This window comes from Podarcis bocagei (assembly GCF_964188305.1).
Source record: "Podarcis bocagei genome assembly, chromosome: 11".
NCBI lineage: Eukaryota > Metazoa > Chordata > Lepidosauria > Squamata > Lacertidae > Podarcis > Podarcis bocagei.
Genome location: NC_138136.1, coordinates 39,404,970 through 39,420,467, shown reverse-complemented (window position 1 = coordinate 39,420,467; position 15,498 = coordinate 39,404,970). Strand labels below are relative to the sequence as shown.

General features: G+C 43.1%; 1 protein-coding gene across 3 annotated transcripts in view; it reads left to right on the top strand.

The window, feature by feature from the left end:
* The first annotated feature begins 86 nt into the window (after window positions 1-86).
* CWC27 (CWC27 spliceosome associated cyclophilin) overlaps window positions 87-15,498 on the top strand; it is a 115,589-nt gene continuing 100,177 nt past the window's right edge. Inside the window, exons 1-10 of one of the 3 annotated variants that reach the window (XR_014012877.1) lie at window positions 87-266; window positions 2,664-2,760; window positions 4,489-4,601; window positions 5,580-5,723; window positions 6,684-6,782; window positions 8,198-8,301; window positions 8,555-8,624; window positions 10,123-10,202; window positions 11,464-11,497; window positions 13,365-13,519. Coding sequence is in view for 2 of the 3 variants with exons in the window: in XM_081212988.1 (XP_081069114.1) it covers window positions 225-266; window positions 2,664-2,760; window positions 4,489-4,601; window positions 5,580-5,723; window positions 6,684-6,782; window positions 8,198-8,301; window positions 8,555-8,624; window positions 10,123-10,202; window positions 11,464-11,497; window positions 13,365-13,519 (938 nt within the window). In the remaining variant the exon portion in view is untranslated. The remainder of the gene's footprint in view (window positions 267-2,663; window positions 2,761-4,488; window positions 4,602-5,579; window positions 5,724-6,683; window positions 6,783-8,197; window positions 8,302-8,554; window positions 8,625-10,122; window positions 10,203-11,463; window positions 11,498-13,364; window positions 13,520-15,498) is intronic. The other 2 variants (XM_081212988.1, XM_081212989.1) reach the window with 2 other exon arrangements.

Sequence of the window (15,498 nt, the reverse complement as noted above, 5' to 3'; positions counted from 1 at the left end):
GTTTGTGTGGGCGGGGGGATTTTTGTTTGGCCTTCGAGGGTGCGGATGGGAAGCTTGCCTTATTTTCAGCGCTGTTCCCCCCCCCGGGTAGAAGTGGTAGTTCCCGGCTTCCAACATGGCGGGAGCTTCGCCCTGGATTCCCGTTTAACGGAGTTCCGTGCGTCCGCCTTCTCCCGGGTCCGGGGACCGCCGCACAGTGAGCCCGCTGCGCCCAAGCCCACACCATGAGTAACATCTACATCCAGGAACCGCCGACGAATGGCAAGGTTAGGGAGGGGGTAGAGCAATCATTCTCTCATACTAAAATTTTGGTGAATTATAACTACTTGGATGCAACCTGTGAGGATAAATTTAATGTAATCTATGAAATTTTTGTTTATCTATGTGGTCCAGATTGTCCTCAGTGCACACATTTCACAGTGTTCCAGATTAAGGAGAGTTTACTTCTCTGAGAAATTGGAGAAGTCAAAATGGAAATTATTGGAAAAGTGAAAATGGGCTTTGTTCTGTGCTTGGTGGGCTCAAAGGACTCAGACACTACCCTCCTTTTCTAATGTTGTTTATCAAAGAATACTGGCTTGTCTGGAACATTAATAGAGCTGAAAGTGAAGAGATACTCTGTTTCCAACCTCTGACCAAAATGTAGCTTTGGGAATTAGGGAATTAGTGGTTGCCACTCCAAACACCAGGCCAGCTCAGCCCCAAAGCTGAGTAGCTGCTGTCCTTGGAAAGGGTCTTCTGATGAAGATGCTATACAGATGGCACCACACTCTCCCTAAAACTCGCTAAAATGTATAAAGGCAGGTCGCCAACATGCTGGAGATGTAAAAAGGATATAAGGTCATATTTCCATATGTGGTGGAACTGTGTAGTTATCCATGAATTTTAGAATAACATCTATAGTGAACTTAAAAACTATTTAAATTTACATTTAAAAAAAGACCAGAGATTTTCCTATTAGGAATACTATGAATAGAATTCAAAAAATATATAAGACCATTGTTTATGTACGCAATCACGGCAGTGAGAATAATAGTGGCAAGAAACTGGAAAAATGAAACCTTACCAACGATAATAGTGTAGCAAACTCTTATGATAGAATACCTGCAACTAGCAAAACTGACAGGAAGAGTCAGAGGAGTGTCAAACCAGAAAGTATATGGAGAATGGAAAATATTTAGAGAATATCGAAAATCGTACTGTACAAACAATAATATACTTTCAGAACTAGATTGATGCTTGTAAACAAAAAGTGTGTTAGATATCATATCAGATTATATATTTATTTAAAAAATGAAATAACATAAACCTATGCAAGAAAATATAGACAATATAAGCAGTATAATGAGAATGATTGGAAGTTTTACATTTTAACTTGTTATTTAATTGTAATATATTGTATTTTCTTTATTCTTTTTCTATTTTTATTGCTTTTACTTTGTATGATTTGTCATCTATGTATTTATGTCTATGTGCGAAATCAACAAAGATTAATATTTTAAAAAAGGAAAGGGTCTTCTGGTGGTGAAGGTAGCCTCAAGATGGGAGATAATCAGTGACTGGCTGCTGATGTTGTAGCAGGTGGAGAAAATGAAAGGATCAGGTGCACTTTTAGTATGAGGGACTGTTGATTAGTGGAAGAAGTTGAGCAATGGTGGGCAGCTGTCGTTTGGAATAATTCTGGCATTATCCATTGCTCCTGCGTACACTGCTCAGCAAACTTGACATGGATGTATATAGTTTTAAAGAAAACTGAGCAGCATGTGTATGCTTAGACCCATTAGTGTGGAGTTTGGGAGGGGGTTACTTTGAATTGGAAAACCTTTTTCTAGATAATGTTGCATGAAATGTTCTGTCCCCTTAATCAACGGGGATCTAGTTTAGCATGTTACACTTATATTTGGTAAACAGATTTTTTAAAAGCATGCCTTGTTAATGTGCTATATCAATATCTCTTTTTTTCTTTAAGCCATAATAATTTGAACTGAAATATTTGATATGGTGTAGGAAGGCTACACAGCACCTCCTTCCGAGTAGACATGCACAGGATCACACTGTTAATAGAATGTTCAATTCTATCGTCAAACAAATTTGAAGACTTCCTTGATTTTTTTAAAAAATATATGTTTTACAGTTTGTTAACACAATTTAAAACTTAATATGCTAATTCTAGCAGACTAAATAACCTGTGCACTTATGTTTACTATATATGAATGGATGCTTGCCAGAGACAGTTGATTAGTGTTGCATCCTAACACACCCATTATATTACCACTTCGTTTTTTTTTAAATGCTGGAATAGGGTTGGTTGAGGGGAGGGCAAGGGTGGGAGAACTCCAAGTTGCTAGTGATGGTATTTGTATGTGTGCTTCCATCTGTGTGGTGTCAGTTTCACCAACCCAGAGCTTGCCTAACCACACCTCTCCCCATTCCTGTGAATACAGTGCCACCCCTACTGTAAGGGCACTGTTGCCACTCCTTGTAATAGAATCTTTTACCTGCACATAAAACTTACTCATTTTCTTGTTTCTAAGACAATACTCTGAGGCAAGATGTATTTCTAGTGGCAGCCAGGAAAGTAGTTAAGTCTGCTGAATGCAAACCATACTTTCTAGGAGCACATACTGTATATATTTGTAAAATAGACATATGCTCTTCTACAGGTTTTATTGAAAACGACAGCTGGAGATATTGATATTGAGCTATGGTCAAAGGAAGCCCCCAAAGCGTGTCGGAACTTTATTCAGCTTTGCATGGAAGGTAATGATTAAGACAGAAAATACCTAGTTACGTTGTGCATGCAATTTAAGGCACCAAACATCTACAGGAACACCTAGTCCTTAAAGTGGTGTGTGTGTGTGTGTGTGTGTGGACCATTAAATAACCTGTTTGTAGTCTGTTGCAGTTTTCCACTATTTATCATGATGGGAACTAGTCTAGGGCCTCCCTTGGCTTGCAAGTTTCTCCCATGGCGTGACCATGAGAAGGACTTTAATTAACGACAGTGTGCTGGATCATCTGAACCCAACAGTCTTCTGTTAACTCTGGTTTGTTTAATGCTGATTGTTTCAACAAAGCATAGTTAATGTAAACCACAGTGTAGGTTTTGAGTGTAACAGCACACTGTGGTTAATTGAAATCAGAAGCAAAAACTTCCAATCTCCTTGTGGCTTGCTGGAAGAGGCGATGTGAATGGTGAGCATGCAGAGTGGAGGTTGACAGGCTGGGCTCATTCCTTGCACAATAAACCATGGTTTATCGTGATGCCCAAATGCAGCCACTGTCATATTGATTGGTAGCCAAGAGTCATAGTTAGAAAAACAGACAAAAACAGTATTTTAAGATACAAAAACAGTATTTTAAGATAACAGCAGGCATCTGCTGTGTCACTCCCCAGAGTCGAGTGTCTCTGCCTCATGTAGCTGGCCACATTTGCTCCTCTCCTCCAAACTGCATTACAAGTCAAATGAAAATCCATCTTTCATCTAAGCACTCTGCAACTTGTAACACCACTTAATAGAAGTGGACCCATTTCTCTTGCATGGAGGAGGTTTGGATAAACAACGGGAGAATCACTGAATGTTTCTTTGATCTCCAAAATTACATGCAAGTGAAAGACAACCTCAATTTCCCCTTAAGTCACCTGATAAGCTCAGGGGGTTTAGAGAGGATTCTTTTTAGGTTTAAGGAGGATCAGAGAACCCCGGGAATCACCTCCGTTGTTTCTTATCCAAACTTCCATGCAACTGAAGCAAGACTCTGCCTCACTCTCAAGTCCTCTGAGATTAGCAGAGGGCTTGTGGGCAGGTTGGGGTTTCCCTCACTTGGGATGCAGTTTGCAGAAGGGGTAAAGCAGCAGTCAAGTCTCCTGCACTTTCCTTCCTTCTCTCCTTTCTGCTGCAGTATGAACTAACCTCAGCCTCTTCCCAAAGTCCTGTGTGCATGTGCTAGAGAAGGTGGGGAGAGCTGGTAGTGAGGACTAAGAGAGGCTGGGTAGTAAACCAAGCCAATACAGTAGCACCTCGGTTTACGAACAGTCCTGTTAATGAACTATTCAGTTTACAAACTCCGCAAAACCAGAAGTAGTGTTCTGGTTTGCAAACTTTACCTCAGTCTACGAACGGAAGCCGAATGGTGGAAGGGCACCAGTGGTGGGAGGACTCATTAGGGAAAGTGCACCTCGGTTTAAGAACGGATTTGGTTTAAGAACAGACTTCCGGAACGGATTAAGTTCATAAACCGAGGTATCACTGTATTTGTGGACAACATAATTTATTAACAGTATTAAAGATAATCCTTTTAAATTTCGTACTGAACTAAGTGGTTTTGGTAGTTTGGGTTTTAGCTTCTTCAAAATTAGCATATGCAGCTAATTTTAAGAGGAGAGATATTTTGAAGGAATAAAATTTTGGCAAGAAACCAGAATGCTGTTTATAATGAAAGGTATACAGTCCATGCTAGCTACTCTAATGCCAGTTTTCTTTTCAGGTTATTACAACAACACAATATTTCACAGGGTTGTACCTGAGTTTATAGTGCAAGGAGGAGATCCAACTGGTACTGGGTCAGGAGGAGAATCTATCTATGGGGCCCCTTTCAAGGTAAACCTCTGTTTTCAGTGGGTTTTATTGTCCACTTATTCCACTGCTGTTGAACTTTGGTTAAAATGGATTAAGATTTAATAAATGTCCCAGCTACAGTTAGCTGCCCACCCCATGCACACATAGCTTGCAGTAGGCCCCAGTGCACTTGGTGGGATTTGTAAAAGTATGTGGGATTGCATAGTTAATCACTTTTAATTCCCTTTATTTCTTTGTGAGATAATTTGAGCACATGAGATTTGAGTCCTATTGAAACTGGCAGGACTAAAATGACTAACCTGTGGCTAGATCTGGGTCAAAGTTTGGGGTTATTTAGGGTCACTTTTGTGAGGAAAGCAATCAAATAATAATAATAATAATAATAATAATAATAATAATAATAATAATAATAATAATAATAATTATTATTCTTGCTCCTGTCCGTTTTTAGAACTCTGCATATAAAATGGCATTCTAAACAATTGTAGTGAAATGTAGGCTGTTCATAGAATGAAAGGATGGGACTTAATTGCCAAGCTTGGAAGGAAGAACAGATCTTCATCTTTCAAGATTTCCTGTCCATAAGTACAAATAACCATGAGAAAGCTTTAAAAAAGTTTCCAAAAGAAACAAATAATTATATTGTGCTTCTAAAATTAAGAACTGCTCCTCCTACTTGCTAGCTCGGATAGACCCTCTTGAACTTGTTACTTCAGATGTAACTTTCAACATTTGCATTCTTTCAAAAGACACCACTTTTATCTATATCACAGCTCCTTAAAATTGGGACTTTTTTTTTTTATTGTGTTAATTAATGATGTCTAGTTTTTCCATGGAAGATAAGCTGTTGTCGATAATGAAAGTGATTATTGCTTTGGGATTTGGTGGTAAGCAGTGTTGTTGATATCGTATTCCAGAGGTGCATCAACGGACAAGCTGTGGAATGAACAAGAGCAGATTAAACTTGTGCACTAATTGCTCTTCCTCTTTAATTTGCAGGATGAATTCCACTCACGGTTGCGCTTTATTCGGCGGGGACTGGTTGCCATGGCAAACGCCGGGCCTCACGATAATGGCAGCCAGTTCTTCTTTACTTTGGCTCGGGCAGATGAACTTAACAACAAGCACACCATCTTTGGAAAGGTCTGAAAGACTTCTGTCCCAAGCCCCATTATTTGTCTGCCTGAATTTGGTTGTGGGGGCAACCTTGGCGAAGAAAATCCACCAAGAGCTGTCAGAACTCATCAAATGCAGTCTCTGATGAGTGGGAGGGCTAGCTGTTTGCATACCCTCATCACAATACCGTATTTTTCGCTCTATAAGATGCACCAGACCACAAGACGCACCTAGTTTTTGGAGGAGGAAAACAAGAAAAAAAATATTCTGAATCTCAGAAGCCAGAACAGCAAGAGGGATAGCTGTGCAGCCTGCATTCGCTCCATAAGACACACATACACTTCCCCTTACTTTTTAGGAGGGAAAAAGTGAGTCTTGTAGAGCAAAAAATACGGTAATTTTATTTGTACGCTTTGTTTCCATAGTTAAAGCCATGTTCAAGGCAGCTGACAGCATGAAAAGGTTTACATAACAAAAGCAGTCATAAGCAATAAATAAAACACTTCTAAAAGATACACATCCAGATTGAACAATGTCCATATAAATCATACGATCTAAAAATTAAGATACTAAAAATGAATATCAACAACAGCAACAAACCCCTGTAAACAATATCCCAACCCAAGAATGTTCAGCAGCCTCAGCTTTTGTAGCTGGAGTCAGTCAGGGCCCCACCCCACTAGGCTATGTGGAAAAAGGCCTGCAAGGCAGGGAACAGATCCTCCCATTAAATGCATTTGTTTTGGCTTAACCCTAGCATATATATCTCTTACGTCAGGCGTGGGATACCCGTATGTAAACTAAACCTTTTCCGATTGCATTTCTCACTGTGGAAAAAGGCTACATTGATCTAAAGTATAAATTCATTTTATGTGCTGTCAAACTGATAATGACTTTTTAGCAGAAAACATACAATCTTTCTAAAACTATCCAGAATGTACTTTGAAAATAATTTAAGCTTTAAAAAACCCTCTTCTAATTTGACAGATTACTGGAGATACCATATATAACATGTTACGACTTACAGAGGTTGAAACAGATGCAGATGAAAGACCACTCAACCCACATAAAATAAAAAGTACTGAGGTAGGTTTAATGTTGTCTAAAATGGATTAAAATATATATTTTCATTGCCTTCAAACCATTACAATTAAATGTAATTTATTCGTATCTTTGTTTATCTCAAAGCAGTGATCAGAATGAGTACTTTATACAGTTATTTTAGCCTATTAATATGCATCTGTGTCTGCTATTTGTAATATCATTTTAAAAGCCATATATTTAATACCTGCAGTTTTGGAATTGACTGTGTGTGGTATTCAGCTATGTTTTAATTAGAGCAGACCTATTGAAATTGATGAAAATGATTAAGTTGGGTCTATTAATTTCAGTATGTCTACTCTGAGTAAAATTTAGGGTGATAGTAAACTACGTCAGTTGCCAAAGGTTGTAAGACTGACACGTATTTGTGTTTTTTGCAGCTTTTGCTAAGGCCAAAGGAGCTTTTATAACCATAAAATACTTAAAATTACACAAAGCATAAAAGGCAATAATTAAGAAATCTATTTCAGCACAATTCCACAAAAATCCATAGGCTGCTAATGCAGGCTGTAGCCCATGGCAGTGCGACTCATTTTTACTGCCAAAGGCAATACAGAATACCGTACTTTTCCGTCTATTTTGGGGGACTCAAACTTAAGAAAATGGGAGATGGCACAAAGTTGTTGAGTTTCTCTTGCAGAGGGTTCCCAAGATTTGTTGCGCTTTTCTGGGGGGAGGGGGTTGCCGAAAATCGCTCACCCAATCTGCCTGTAGTCTCTCCCCTCGCCGGCAGAAGCTGCCAATCACCCGCCCAATTGCCTCAGCATCAGCCAATCAACACCACCCATTGATGCAGCTACCAATAACACGCACAATAGCCGCTAACAGCCAGGGCAGCAACCAATCAAACGTTCACCCTATTCACTACCCTTGTATAAGACGACCCCCATTTTTAAGCACGATTTTTAAAGAAAAAAACGTAGTCTTATACACAGAAAAGTACGGTAGATGAAACTGTCTGAATGCCATCAGAGAGATTTAATTTACGAACTCATTCAGGGAGTTGTGCAAGAATTGTGGAACAATTAGTGAAGGTTCTACAGAGCAGGGCCTGAACTGATGATGACCATGTAGTGGGTTTAGGGTCCTAGGCTGGTGAAGGGTTTGGAAGTTAAGCTTGCAGGCAGCAAAGCTGGGAACATGCGTTCTCTCCCTCATGCCACAGCGTTCTGCATCTGATCCAGTGTGAGATTTCCTCAGGCTCGTTCCAGCTCATGCGTGTTAGGCTGATCCATGGTGCAAACTGGGTCTTGGTGCGTGGTGGTTTTGTGCATTGTAACTCTTGGAGTTGTAATTCTTCGCTGTCTGTTTTACTGCAGATATTGGATGGTTTTAAAATCAGGATTACTTATCATAATGGGAAGTCCTAAAAGAGGGTTTCTGAAATATTTTTCTTCTAGGTTTTATTTAATCCTTTTGATGACATCATTCCAAGAACCAGTAAAAAGCTGACAAATGAGAAACCAGCTGAAGAAGCGAAGAAAGCAAAATCCAAGGGCACAAAGTAATTATAGCCTATGATGGTTCCACAAACTCAATATTAGCATGGTGAAGAAAAACTGAGATCTATTTATATATCGCCACTGAATAATCAAACCCTTATTTATTACCCTGTGAAGTTAAAGCAATAAAGCTCTATACATTTTAGTCCTTTTGAATGGGATATTTTGTTCAAAAGTATTCTGTAATGTCATTTCTAGGGAAACAATCTATATAAGATAATACTGTCCCCCTCCCCCCTTTTTTTTGTTTTTAAGGAATTTTAACTTGCTTTCATTTGGAGAAGAAGCTGAAGAGGAAGAAGTAGAAGTCAACAGAGTTAGCCAGGTATAGATACAGGCTAACGATACATTTTTGGACGCTTCTTTGCTTGTTTATATTTGTGAATAACTAACTTTCCTCTAGGAACCTTCACCTTACAGAGCAGAGGTGGGGAGCCTTTTCGCCTCTGTAGGCCAGATACTTATCAAACCCAGCCTTGTGGGCCGGATTTGACGCGTGAGCAAGACTGTCCACATAACAGTTCACCTGACATGACCATGACATCAGGTATTGGGTGCTTTGAAGTCCAGGTGCTGGGACTTCAGAGCACCATGCAGGGCTGGCAGATTACTACCCATCACTCAAAGCCGCCTTCCTGCAGTTCCTCCACACACAACCAGTCCTGGATGCTTTGGGTCTAGCTTTCTTTCTGCAGGCATCAGCTCCATGTGCAAGTTCCCCTGTGGATGATGAGCAGTTGAGCCAAAGCCTGCTTCCCTTGCCCCATGGGGAGCGCACTTTAAGATGCATTGCCTGCCACATCTCTACCTGCCCCATATCTAATGTTACATATGTCATCAAGTGTGGGGCAGGTGGGGTGGTTCAGGGGAAACTGTCTCTCAGGCCTACTTTGAATCCCTGGCAGGCCACGTTTGGCCTGCAAGCTGAAGGTTCCCCACCCCTTTGGTAGAGCTTTGCGAACCAACATATCACTCTTGATACAAGACACTGCCAAGTTCAGATAAAACATGAATATAGAGATGGATGTGCTTACCATGCATCCTTATAAATGTATTATTGTAATACTTTCCTGCTAGAGAATTGGTCCTTCACAACTGGCTCTTGATTGGTTTTCTGCCTCAATGCAAAGTGCTGATTATACTGAATATGACCCCCCATAAGCACAGCGTGGTCTAGTACCTGATACCTACAAACCACTTTTTTTCTACATGATCACATTTATATATTTAGTTCAGGGATGGGGAATTTGTGGCACTCGAGGTGTTGTAGTCCCAGTTCCCATCACCCCTGACTCTTGGCTGTACTGGCTGGGGTTGATTGGAGCTAGTGTCCATCTACATCTGTAAGGCTACAAGGTTGTGCATCTCTGCCTTAGCTCATGTAGGGAAACTTTGTTTTATGTCCCCCTCTCTGTCTGAGGTGGTGACTTAAGTGTGGTAAGACCTTCTTGGTGGTGGCACCAAGACTGTGGAACTTGCTCCCCAGCAGAGGGAGGGAGTTTACATTGCTAGTTTACTGCAGTTTTTAAAGCAGCACATCACAATTGTTTCATTTCAGGGCACATTTGCAATGAACAATATTGGAAATTAATTTAACTGCAGTCATTCTGTTTTGATTTTAATCTTTTGTATTTTGGTTATGGTATGATTTTTATTAATTGTTATAAGCCCTCTTAGGATAAGAACAAATGTGTTTTACAGGAGAGTGATGCTATATTTTTTCGGTTAGCTTGTGTGAGGTTAAAACAGTGATTCCTCTCCCCCTGACCCCTTTCCACCCCCCTACTCACTGTTCTGCATCTCATCATCATCTTCTTTTTTAGAATATGAAAGGAAAAAGCAAAAGCAGTCATGACTTGCTGAAAGACGATCCACATCTGAGCTCAGTACCTGCCATTGAAAGGTTAATACACTACTTGCTAATCAGCAGCTATGTCAACTTGGGGGAGGCGGGATCTCTTTACCGTAAACTCACAACTACCTGTCCCCTTGCCTAACTATTGCTTTTTAGATCTAGAGGGCTATGCCTAGACTGTTTTTCTGCCCCTGCTTTGTATGCAAGGTACATATGTACCATATTTTTCGTCTCATAGGACGCTCCGTCCCATAGGACGCACCTAGTTTTTTTGGGGGGAAATAAAGGGAAAATTTTTTTCCTTTATTTCCCCCCCAAAAGCAGGTCGGGGAAACCGAACCAGGTCGAGGAACAGCGGGATGGCGGTGCTGCGCCTCCCTGCTGTCCCCCGAGCTTGTGGGGCTGGCCCATGTCTGCCCGGCGCGAGGGGCGCTCTGCATCAAGACGCCCCGCCTGCCGGGTGGCAGGCTGCTATCCGCAGCGTGGGGAGCCCTGCGGGGAACTCCTGCAGGGCTCCAACACGCTGCGGATGTCTGCCTGGCGCGGGGGGCTCTCTGCTTCAGGGCGCCCTTCGCGCCGGGCGGCAGGCTGCTATCCGCAGCGTGGGGAGCCCTGCGGGGAACTCCTGCAAGGCTCCCCACGCTGCGGATGTCTGCCGGGCGCGGGGGGCGCTCTGCTTCAGGGCGCCCCTCGCGCTGGGCAGCAGGCTGCTATCCGCAGCGTGGGGAGCCTTGCGGAGAACTCCTGCAGGGCTCCCCACGCTGCGGATGTCTGCCCGGCACGAGGGGCGCTCTGCTTCAGGGCGCCCCTCGCGCTGGGCGGCAGGCTGCTATCCGCAGCGTGGGAAGCCCTGCGGGGAACTCCTGCAAGGCTCCCCACGCTGCAGATGTCTGCCCGGCGCGAGGGGCGCTCTGCTTCAGGGCGCCCCTCGCGCCAGGCGGCAGGCTGCTCTCCGCAGCCTAGACATCCCTGCTGGACCTCCCGCAGGGCTGCCTAGGCTGCGGATGTCTTCCCGAAGCCTGGAGAGCGAGAGAGGTCGGTGCACACCGACCCCTCTCGCTCTCCAAGCTTCAGCAAAAGCCTGCATTCGCCCCATAGGATGCACCCAGATTTCCCCTTCATTTTTGGAGGGGAAAAAGTGCGTCCTATAGGGTGAAAAATACGGTAGATGTGTGGAACTCAATGTGTGTTTTTTTAAAAAAAGTTTGCATCTCTACCTGTGTACTTTTAAATTCAATTTTTATTTCATTAAGCTAATTCAAGTAACGTTAGAGAAGAATCTACTTACATAAGTTGCATTTCCTTTCAGTGAAAAAGCAGATGACAGTGATATCTCGGATGAGGTGAGTAGCATTTCTACTTCAATAGGGAGCCCATTTTGCTGTGAAGTTGTAATAATCTCAGGAAAGTCACACACTGAAGCTTATACATGTTGCCACCAGGACAGTGGTTCTGGGTGTGGGTGAGTCCTTTAGGTCAAAACAATCACCTTCTGTTGACGTTTGCTGCTTTGAGCCCATGTGAAGTATACCTCACAGACGTTGAGTGGGATGGTGCACGGGTACAATCCCGCTCTCCAACTTTGTATATACTGTAATCTGGATATCTCACAGGGCTGAGGAATAAGATGAGGTGATAGTGATGTGGAAAATGAAATAAAAATGCTGCTTTGAACCAGCTTGGTTCGAGTATGCTGGAGAAGAGGAAACCATATTCTGTCACATTAAAAAAACTGGAGTCTAGTGGTTTTACTAGATCCTAGGAGACCAGGGCTTGAATACCCACTGCTCCATGAAGCTCACTGGGTGACCTTTAGCCAATCACTATCAGCCTAACCTACCTCACAGAGTTATTGGGGAGATGGTGAAACCATGTACTCATTTGCTACCTCTAGCCCCTTGGAGAAATTATAGAATAACAACAATAATGAATAATAACAATAATTAATAGTAGTAGTAGTAGTAGTAGTAGTAGTAGTAGTAATAATAATAATAATAATAATAATAATAATAATAATAATAATAATAATATAGAACAGGAGTTTTAACTACAGTGGTGCCTCGCAAGACGAAATTAATTCGTTCCGCAAGTCTCTTCGTCTTGCGGTTTTTTCGTCTTGCGATGCACGGTTTCCCATAGGAATGCATTGAAAATCAATTAATGCGTTCCTAGGGAAACCGCCTTCAGACCAGGTCCGGGGACAGTCTGTCCCCGGACCTCTTCTGAAGGCTGGGGGGGGGGACAAGGGCTTTTCTTCCCACCCCCAGCATTTTAAAAAACCCCGGGACAGCGGAGGACTTCTCCGCTGTCCGGGGCGATTTAAAAGCCCCTGGGAAGGCAGGCAGGGGGGACAAAGACTTTTGCCCCCCGCCAGCCTTCAGAAGAGGTCCTGGGCGGGGGGGGGGCGAAAGTCTTTGCTCCCCCCTCGCCTGCCTTCAAAAGGTGTCCCCGCGGCGGCGGGAGGTGTCCCCTGCCCCCCGCCCGGCTTCGGAGCACCGGGAGAAGCGATCTCCCCGCAGCCCCTTGCTTCAAAAGAGGTCCGGGGGCAGCAGGGAAGAAGCGCGTCGCTTCCCGCTGCCCCCGGACCTCTTTTGAAGCAAGGGGCTGCGGGGAGATAGCGATCTCGCCGCAGCCCCTTGCTGCAAAAGACGTCCGGGGGCAGCGGGGAAGAAGCGCTTCGCTTCCCGCTGCCCCCGGACCTCTTTTGAAGCAAGGGGCTGCGGGGAGATAGCGATCTCGCCGCAGCCCCTTGCTGCAAAAGACGTCCGGGGGCAGCGGGGAAGAAGCGCTTCGCTTCCCGCTGCCCCCGGACCTCTTTTGAAGCAAGGGGCTGCGGGGAGATAGCGATCTCCCCGCAGCCCCTTGCTTCAAAAGAGAAGACCCGCTGTCCCCGGGGCAAGCTTCGTTTTGCGAAGCAAGCCCATAGGGAAATTCGTCTTGCGAGGCAACTCGAAAACGAAAAAACCTTTCGTTTTGCGAGTTTTTCGTCTCGCGAGGCGTTCGTCTTGCGGGGTACCACTGTACTTCTTGAGGAGAGCTTAAAATGATTAGAAATCTCTTTTCTTCATGTAACTATCACATTGTTTTAGACAGTTGTGTTCTCCAATGTCTATTGTCTTTGAAATACTCTTCCTGTGATGAACTGAAGTTGTCATGTGTATGAAGAGCAGTGAACGGATATTTTATCAAACCAGCCTGTTTGCTTGGCAGGAAGAGGGTGCATATGGTGAGGAAGATGAAGAAATTGATAGTGATGAGAAGTATCAAATGAAAGAACGCATTGTGAAGAAGTTAAAGAAAGATGCTGATCTAGCAGCTCAAAAACCAACTAAAGAGAAGGAAACGGAGAAGAAAAGTAGCCGCAGGTGGGTAATGCATTATTTTGAGCTTGACTGTAGTAAAGTAACGTTTTCAAATATTCCACCATTGACACTTAAATAAAATGCTGAGTAAATTGATCTTAAGTTCGTTCCTCAGATGATTTTTTTGGTTAACATTTTTAGAGGAGCATCTCTTCATATTTTCATTCTTCTCTCTGGCCCCACCATAGAAAGCTTTTGATTAGCTTCAGCATATATGTATACTGTGAGTGATATTGCTGAAGTAGCCAAACCAGTGTCAAGCCTGCACCAAAAAGGATATATCAGCAGGCTTGTGGGAACACTGCAGTTTGCAGAAGTACAAAAACCCCTCAGGAGAAGAAACACAGCCCAGGGTGAGGGGCAATAATGACCCCAGTGAGGACTGAGCATGCACATTGGCCGTGGAATGCTGATTGTTGGAGTGGGGAACGGGTGGAAATCTAGAGTGGGAGAGGAAAAATGAAATGGAGAGGCTGGAATTCTGAACAGAGAGCACGCCACACTACAACACTTGGTTGCAGATCTCATTTGCACGCATACATTTTAATTTTTCTAGATACAGTGGTACTTCGGGTTACATACGCTTCAGATTACAGACTCCGCTAACCAGAAATATTACCTTGGGTTAAGAACTTTTCTTCAGGATGAGAACAGAAATCGTGCAGCAGTGGCGCAGCAGCAGCAGGAGGCCCCATTAGCTAAAGTGGTACCTCAGGTTAAGAACAGTTTCAGGTTAAGAACAGACCTCCAGAACGAATTAAGTTCGTAACCCGAGGTACCACTGTAGTTGTTACTATGAAGTAATAAGCAAAACCTGGGTGTTTCTGACCTCAGTAGCAAAGTGCTTATTAACCTTGTGTGTATAAAGAGTATTATCATAATGTCATATGCTTAGCTTATGTTTTATCATATTTTATAAGCTATTAGCTGATTATAGAAGTGGGCCCAGATTCATGAGTTAGCGCCACAGCTAAGAAACTCCCAGGATATACCTTCGATGTACCATTTGCCGTGTAGTTGTGCACTGACACAAGGTATCTTATTGGTAGAGCTGGTTAGGGTGGTGCTTTTTAATTAGTAATGGTTACCATCTTTGTGTGCTTAGTGTGCAAAGCTTTTGGACAGATTGGATGGGCCCACATGGGACCCAGCTGCCTCAGTGCAAGAGTCCATGCCTGGCATGTGGTAATACTAACCTGTTGTACATGGGTGCTTATAGGGGTAATCCACATACCTTGCCCTGGAAGCCAGAGGAGTGTTTGCAGAAGTCTGTCCATTTCTCTGACTGTTGAGAAACCTTCACAGTGTTAAAGCATATACAGTGGTACCTCGGGTTAAGTACTTAATTTGTTCCGGAGGTCTGTTCTTAACCTGAAACTGTTCTTAACCTGAAGCACCACTTTAGCTAATGGGGCCTCCCGCTGCCGCTGTGCATCCGGAGCACGATTTCTGTTCTCATCCTGAAGCAAAGTTCTTAACCTGAAGTACTATTTCTGGGTTAGTGGAGTATGTAACCTGAAGCGTATGTAACCTGAAGTGCATGTAACCCGAGGTACCACTGTACTAAGCAGAAATGTACAGCATGCACAGGCCCAAGCTCTTCTCGCACGACCATAACACTTAGCACAGTTCACCAAATAATCAAAATGTTTCCTACTTATGACATTTCCTACTAGTGATTTCTCTTTGCAAAATTTTGTGAAGGGCAGGTAACACCCTTTTGTGGCATCTTTGAATCGTTATGAGTTTTTGATTCAATGCCTCTCTTCCTCAAGGAATATCACAGTGTTTTCTTTTTGTTTGTTCCAGCTTTGCTAAGATCTTTCACGTTCTGGTGAACCCAGACCATAGTCTCTAGCTATTGACTAGACAATAAATACTAACTTGTACACTTCCATAGTAATCACAGATGCAATATGCTTTTCACAGCATTGCACATCCACCATTTTTATACAGCTGTACTTGAGACAGTGCTCTGTTTC